The sequence below is a fragment of the Bidens hawaiensis genome, unplaced genomic scaffold (assembly GCF_021521415.1).
Source record: "Bidens hawaiensis isolate Kalapana, Puna unplaced genomic scaffold, B.hawaiensis_p1.1 tig00006667_1, whole genome shotgun sequence".
Taxonomy (NCBI): Eukaryota; Viridiplantae; Streptophyta; class Magnoliopsida; order Asterales; family Asteraceae; genus Bidens; species Bidens hawaiensis.
The window spans coordinates 1,177,050-1,185,580 of NW_027491452.1; the positions used below are offsets into that span (position 1 = coordinate 1,177,050).

General features: G+C 32.8%; 1 protein-coding gene across 1 annotated transcript; it reads left to right on the forward strand.

Moving 5' to 3' along the window:
- Positions 1-2,976: 2,976 nt before the first annotated feature.
- LOC143633292 (basic blue protein-like) lies at positions 2,977-3,843 on the forward strand. Its single transcript, XM_077101621.1, has 2 exons — positions 2,977-3,179; positions 3,615-3,843. Exons 1-2 carry the CDS (start codon positions 3,011-3,013, stop codon positions 3,815-3,817), a joined length of 372 nt encoding a protein of 123 aa, XP_076957736.1. The 5' UTR covers positions 2,977-3,010; the 3' UTR covers positions 3,818-3,843.
- Positions 3,844-8,531: the final 4,688 nt, after the last annotated feature.

The following is an 8,531-nucleotide window of genomic DNA, read 5'->3' on the forward strand; positions in this document are numbered from 1 at the left end:
ATATTTATATATGTATATTTGGAGTTTAATTTTATTTATTGTAGGAAAGTTAATAATTAATATACTTGAGGTTTGATGATAAAATGGTTTCACAAATAAATGATATGTTATAATCCGGTTTAAAAGTTATCTGGGTTTGATGATACCCATTACTCGTTTATTTTCTTTATTATAAATTGTTTTCTTAATTATAAATAATATTTTTTTAAAATAAAATAGAATATTAATTTTTAGTATATTCATATTTTATAAGATTTTCATATCAAATATTTGATGAGATTATTTTTTAATATAATGAAATGTTATAACCCGGTTAAGAGCTATCTGGGTTTGGTGAGACCTTTACCCGTGAATTCGGGTCAAATGCGTGAGAAACCTTCATTTACAAATGAAGTAATCTGATGGCTTGAGAGATTGGTTGTTTTGCGTTTTTCGTTTTTTAATATTTATTGTTTGGATTTTAATTTTCTTTATTGTAAGAAATTTAATAATATACTTAGGGTTTGATGATGAAAGGCTTTCATAAATAAATGATATGTTATAACCCGTTTAAAAGCTATCTGGATTTGGTGACGCATGACCCACTTATGTTTTTTACTATAAAATTGTTTATTAATTATTAATAATATATTTTTCTTTTTAAATTGGATATTAAATTTTAGTATATTCCTAATTTGTAGGATTTTAATATCAAATAATTGGTAAGATTAATTTTTAATTTAATGAGATGTTATAACCCGTTTAAGAGCTATCTGGTTTTGGTAAGATCCATACCCATGAATTTGGGTTAAATCAATGAGAGGACTCCATTTAAAAATTAAGAAATCTGGTGGTTTCCATAAAAGGGGGGAGCGACCACATCGCGACACATATGATTTTTGGGTTTTCGTTTATATATATTATAGATTAAACCAATAATAAGTTTAATACACACAAAAACTTCCATTTTAGGACAATCAAACAATCCGAGCTTTTATTTTCTAGATGTTATACTTTTCTTAACTTAATATTATCATTTTTTGAAACCGTTTTATCATTTTTAATCAGGTCAGACTAAACGTACCTCCTTCTTTGCTAATGAACTCCCCCTGAAATTTCATTTCCCTCAACATTTATAATTGACATGCTAGTCCCTCTTATTTTATTTTATAAATTTCTCAAAATATCAAACAAAAAACTATTACGTTTTTATTTTTGTTTTACAGTATTTCAATATCTTTTTATTATTTTATTTCTTTAAAATCTTATTAAATGTTTGTTTATTTTTACATGTATTAAAAAGTTTTGCATACTTTCTCTAGCTAGTTTTTTTTAAATGCATTCAAAACAATTTGAATTTTTTTTATTAGGTTTAGATACATGAGATTAATGTTACATGAGAAAAGAGCTAAATTTGTTTTATTTAACCCTGTTTATTTGAAAAAACAATATGATTTTTTATAAAAGAATACAAACTATCGCTATTTTTTTAAACACTCTCCTAAAAGATTAAAACAAGTATAGAAAAAAATATTTTACAAAAACAAATAAAACAACGTTTATTAAAAAGAGAAAAAAAAGTTTTTGTTTCTTTTAAGAAAATGATTTTTAATATACATAAAAAGATAAATAAAAAAAAACTTTTAAAGAAAAATAGAAATAATGCTTTTTAAAAATAATAATGATAATAAAAGATAACAAAATGACAAAGAAAAACAAAAAGGTCTAAATTGTATTAATATAAAACTTGAGGGATCGTGGGGTATGTTTAATAAAAATGAATGAGAATAGGGTACGTTAAGTATCACCTTTTTAATCACTTGTTATATAATAGCTTATACATAAATTTTTAATAATTTCCAGTATCTTATAAACGAACAACATATCTACACGCTCATATCTTCACACTCATAAAAGTTTACCATTTGAAATATATATATATAGGAGAAGTATAGTTTGAAAACCCTTTTGAGTTGAGAAAACCCGCGAAAACCCTATGTAACATCGTTTTTTTTTTACATATAATATATGTTGTAACATTTAATACAAAATATCGAAACATTAAAAAAAATTGTTTTGTTATTTTTTAACATTTTTTTTCTAATTTTTTTATATGATTTTAGAAGAGATAAAAAGTTATATTTATGTTAACATTTTTTTATTAATTTTAATTGTGGACCACAAGATTTAATCTTTAATTAAAAACATATGGTTAAGAATGGATTTCTAGAGTTTTCACAACTCAAGTAGGTTTTTATTTTAACCTAACCCTATATATATATATATAGGTGAGATTTCAAATGAGAACCCTTTTGAGTTTTAAGAACTCGAAAGAACTCAGTGTAACGATTTTTTTTTTCGAAATTTTTTTTACACATGCGTAATATGTGTAGGTCACATACACGTAAAAAAATTACATATTTTTTTACGCACCGAGTCGACTTTTTACACATGTGTAACGGACGTTAAAGTTAGTGTAACCACTTACATCTTTATTTTCTCTCCTACTTTGATTTTTTTGCCAGATTTAATCTCAACCACATATTTTAATCCAATTAATTAAATGTGTAGCATAGAATTGAGTTCTTAACTTCTTAAAAGTCACCATGGTTCTCAAAATATCCCTCAACATATTCATATGTACAACAGCCTAGAGAGCCTTGAAATACGAAGATCTGGTATACTCGACCCTATTAACACTTCTTTTCTTATTTATTAGATAATAATGTGTTTTGGTGTTGTTCATATGAATATGTTGACATAACCTAATTCATCATGCAATTTGAATGTCGTTCATATGAATATTACAATAATAGAGTATGTAATTTATTACACACATCCTTAACGATTAGTTGAAATAAAGAATTGCTGTTTTTTTTTATCTATAAAACTCATCAATTTATTTAATTATTTATTTATTATGAAAAATGGAAAAAGCAAATACTTCAGCTATAAATAGAATGCATGTACATCCCAACCTCCCACAAACAAAAGACAAAAGTCATTAAAACAACAACCCACTTGTTTAATTATGGTCCAGGGAAGAGGCAGTGCGGTGGTAGCAGCGGCGGTGCTCTGCCTACTTGCGGTGGCGCTTCATTGTGAGGCTGCCACTTACGTCGTTGGCGGCAGCAGTGGCTGGACGTTTAACCTCTCCGGCTGGCCAGCTAGCAAGAAGTTCAAGGCCGGAGACATCCTTGGTATGCTACCAACATCCTTTTAATTAATCACCACTTTACATCTGTGTTTTAATTTTTTATTATTACCGAACCGAACTGAGTGTTTTCAGCAACTGACAGATACACACAGATATGTATCAGATTCCGTGCTGAAAGCAATATTTGTTGGTAATTTGTCAGGGAAATTTTATTCGGGTAACGAATTTATTGTTTAGGTGTGCATGAATCGTTTTTGGACTCAAACTGAACTAAAACCAAAAATTCAGTTTTTACAACAACGTTAATTCAAACCGTTGAGATTTTTGTTTGGGATTTGGTTATTTTGTTTTTTTTTTTTTTTTTGAACAGCAAAAAAGTGACTAAATATATAGGATTCTGGTTAGAGAAGACTAGCAACTGAGTTTTCTTTGGTGATAATTACTTTTCTAATTATGTAATCATCATATATATGTTTAGTGTTCAACTACCAAAGAGGAGCACATAATGTGGTGGCAGTGAACAAAGTGGGGTATGATAAGTGTAGCACCACACCAAGAAATGCAAAGGTGTACACCAGTGGAAAAGACCGAATTAGGCTTGTCAAGGGTCTCAACAACTTCATTTGTACTCTCCCTGGTCACTGTGGTGCTGGCATGAAGATTCAAATCTCTGCTTCCTAGACAATTATTATGAGTAATATCAATAATGATAATACAAAAAATAAAGGCAAATGATAGGATGTTATGTCTGTGATATGAGTTTCATGTGGTTTTATTATTAGTAATGATTCACTCCAAATTATATTGTATGGTGTGTTTGGTTATATATATGTATCATCACGAGTTTTTGGTTGTTTTCTTTTTAACAGCGTCTGAAACTACCCCGAATACCCAAATTCACGAGTTTTTTTCACGAGTTTTTGGTTGTTAAAAGAGTTAAGAGTTTATGTCAGTATTTATTGAACATTAACCTGCTGGTATATGTGTTTGGCATGGGTCACTCATACATGAGGGCTGGTGTAATATTTCGGTTTTTTTTTTCTGTTTCATGTTCTGTACCCGACCCGATTTGTAGAATTATTAATAAAGGATTTTTTATTTTAATTATTCCTTTTATATTTATTTAACTATCCAAAATATGCAAAACTAACCCTTAAACAACAAAAATCCGATTTTTGTATCCAATATCAAAGAACAGGGACCTAAGTGCAAATACTATTATAATCCAATATTCCTCTTTCCTTCCCTTCTCCATCCCCGTCGTTAATAACCCCCACCCCTTTCTTGAACCTCAATTCTCGGGCTTGTTAATACAAAATTGATCTCACCAAATCTTTTGTTAACCAAAACGCTTCACACCGACACTGTAATTATTGAAAACGAATCAAAAAATCATAACTAATTACGGCCTAAACGAATCGCGATTGACCGACCTCTAAACTACTATATAAAAGCAATAATAATTCAATTAATCGTGCACACACAATCCCTACAACATCACGACCATAAGCCCTAAGCTAATTGGTTCCTTCATCGCTGTTAAGATCCAAGTCGTGTTCGACTTGGAACCGTAACCCTAAGTGGCCATTATCCTTCAATCCGTTATCATACAAGGTATTAATAACATGCATTCAGTTCGTTTTTGATCGTTTAACCAAAACCCTAACCTAATTCTAATTGAAATCAATTAATTAAACAGATTTAAGGTCTAGGGTTTATAATGGATTTGGGGATGAACATGCTGGGTGTTTATAAATAATGGGTTTCAACAGATAAGCAGTCTGGCCTAGTGGTTTGTGTGCTCGTGTATGTGCCAGAACCGGCCTGAGGCGTGGGTTCGAGCCTCCCCAGGCCCGGTTTTTGTATTTATTTTTAAAATGCATTTTTTAAATGTTTTTCTATTAATATTATGTATATATAATATTAGTTAAATGATATTTTAAGAAACCGAACCTCAGGATGACTATTTCCCCTCATCTCGGCCCTAGTTTCACAACGTTCTTTTATATATACATATATATATATATAGAATGAGTATAAATATATTTTTATAATAAATATACTTAAAATGTTTTACCACTCGTCTAAGTACACCGATCTAATAACTTATTGACGTTCAAATAGTAAAGTGCTTAATCCATCTATTACGTAACATGTCATCAAAACTAGTATTTACTTTTCGACAACATATATATATATATATATATATATATATATATATATATATATATATATATATTCATATGAAAGTTTAAAAATTAATGTTTCATTTATATATCTATTGTTATTAACACTTAAGATCGGCTATTAGTTATTTAAAATCCATGTAATTAAGCATCGATGAAATATATTGTTAACGTTAATAATAATAATAATTATTAATAATAATAAATAGTAATAACAATGATAATAATAATAACTAATAATAAATATAATGTTATAAAACCTAAAAGACGCCAAATCATTCGAACCAATTAAAATCAAAATGATGACATTGAAACTAATAATATCCCATCAAAATCAAATCGTTATCCTATTAATTATTTTCCCCGTTATTAATTATAGTATCGTTAAACAATTAGGGCATCTTTGTTGACGTATCTCAAAGGCTTGAACGTGTTTATCCTCATTTATTATTATCTCATCATCACTAATCCGCTCACTAAAGGTAAGTAATTCACATCCCCCTTTTTACCGTTTTATATTTTGGGGACGTTATGCGTTAAATCATTTTCACTACAATTCCACTATTTGCGTTGTATGATATTGCTCAATTAGTTATACGTGACTATGTGTTTATTTTATGTATTGGTGGTTGGTATCTCATCCTCATCCTCTTTCTCATCCTCATCCTCATTAGTATGATCTTACGCCGTCGGAGTAGCTCGTTATCCATGAGATTCGAGTGAAAAGACAACTTTTATATTATTGTTATATTGTTGTTATGCTAGTTGTAGTATTTCATATTATCGCAAGGAATAATATTATATGTATTCAAAAACCGTGATTACTTGCTCAACTTTATGCTAAGAAACTATGTATTTTCCCGCATGGCGCAGGTAGCTACATTGGATGAAGAATAAAGAGATTAAAGAGTAATTGGACCTTAGGATGCATGATCAATCAAAGACTATTTATTTCTATTAGACAATGTTTGTACTTTTACGTACTTGAATAATATGAATTTAATAATTTAGATATTGACACGTGGATTTATTTTAGTGTCTTTTGAGCTATGATACAATTATGTCGCACCCCGGCATATTCCGCCGTAGGTTGGGGTGTGACAGATTGGTATCAGAGCCGAAGGCTATAAGAGAGGTGGTTAGACGTAACGACCTTGTAGCATGCTTAGGGTCCCTATACGTGTTCCTATACGTGCATCCTACTTGTTTAAATTTTTGTACATAGCTTAAATTATTTAAATTGTTTATCATATACAATTGTACACGAAAGCACACACTTATTCCAAGGCTATGCCTCAAAATCATATTTTTTTTAAAATTTAAGACGATTTTTAAATCGGGAAATTCCTTAAGAATTCCCACATTTTAACTCCCCTCTCCTTGAGGATGATTCGTGTAACGGATATATAGTAACTGTAAGGGGGACACACCTATACACCGATCCATTGACACCAAGACTTGTGAGTCTAAGGAAGTGCAATGCGCATACATCTCGATCAACCGTGAGATGTGGTTGCCTTCCTGGAGGGTGAGGTGTGAGTGTGAAACTTGTTAGGCCAAAGTGTATCACGCCAAACGTTCACGAATCTACTACCCTCATTGTATCAACCGTGATCATGTGACAATCACATCCTTAATTTATAACCGAATTCACGGTGATACGTGGCTATGTGAAGTACGCAAATACGGGGTGGTTCCCGAAGTACTTCAACCATCTATCTCAACCCCCCCTCACAACTCAATTTTGATCAATTTTATTTGGTTTTCGATATTTTCATTTCGTTGGAAGGAACCATGGTGGTTCATGAAATCCTAACCAACAAATGAAACCCCATGTTTCAATTTTAAATTATGTTATAACTATTTATTTACTTATTTATTTATTTTATTTATTATTCCCCATTACGTCAACACTTATAAAATCACGTCTCGTAAATGACCTCATTCTCAACCTCAACCTCAACCACAAACTCAACCTCGAATTGTCAAATAGAACTCACAAGTATCGATTTATACAAACTCAACCTCAAATTTGTTAAATAAAATTCCCAAGTTTCAATTTACACAAACTCATAAATTTACAACACTTACCCGTGTCTCATAAATTTTACACATTTGATCCTTGCAGTATGTCTTCCCATCTTATCAAACGTACCCGCCACCACTCTGGTCGTCGCATGTCATCTCGCATTACGAAGGGAATTGTGGAAGCCCTCCCTATGGTCATCTCTCAACTCCAAGCCGTAAATGCTGCAACTGTTTCCGCAAACCCTAATGTTTTCACTATCAAGCAATTCACCAACGCTAACCCGACCGATTACTTTGGGACTGAGGATGCTACAACCCTTCTTCAATGGTTCGAGCACATGGAAAGCGTGTTCCTCCATTCTGCATGCCCGGATGACAAGAAGACCACGTATGCATCAAGTGTTTTCAAATCTAGTGCCCTCACTTGGTGGACTAGCAAAAAGAGAGACCTTGGGGGTGAGGTTGCCATGGCCTTGCCATGGGATGACCTCAAGAAGCTCATGTTAGACCAATTCTGCCCGAAATGGAACTCCGGAAGTTGGAAGAAGAATTCTGGAATTTGAAGCAAGAGGGAGGTGATAATACCGCTTACAACAACCGATTCCACGAATTGAGCGTCCTTATCCCACATATGGTTACTCCTTTGGAGCGTGCCATTGATAAGTACATCTCGGGTTTGCCGACGCAAATCCAAGATTCCGTCCTTAGTCGTGACCGGAAGGAACTTCGTGATGCCATTGCTCTAGCCGGTACCCTCACCGAAAACCACGTTAAGGCTGGGACCTTGACGCGGAAAGGCTCCAAGAAGCCCAATGATAAGCCCGCATCTGAACCCACTAAAGAGTCCAAGCCCGAATCCTCAAAGCCCGAATCCTCCAAACACAACCACAACCACAACCACAACTCCTCTAATTACCGCAATAACAAACGAAAACCCAATTCCCAAAACTATGTCATAGCCCAACCACAAGCCCAACAAGTCCCTCCAACCAAGAAACCATAAACCGGCCCACACCCGTATTGCAACACTTGCCAACGTCACCATCCGGCCCAATCCACTTGCCGAGTGTGCACCAATTGCCACCGATTCGGCCACCTCACCCAATACTGCCGAGAAGCACCCCGAGTGCAAGCCGCTCCACCGCGGTTCGCACCGTCAAACCAACCTAATCGAGCCATCC

Bases quoted from the DNA above. Each gene is read 5' to 3' on its own strand.
- LOC143633292 (XM_077101621.1), top strand. From the start codon at position 3,011: ATGGTCCAGGGAAGAGGCAGTGCGGTGGTAGCAGCGGCGGTGCTCTGC. The intron at 3,180-3,614 runs GTATGCTACCAA...ATATATGTTTAG, and splicing joins CAAGGCCGGAGACATCCTTG to TGTTCAACTACCAAAGAGGA.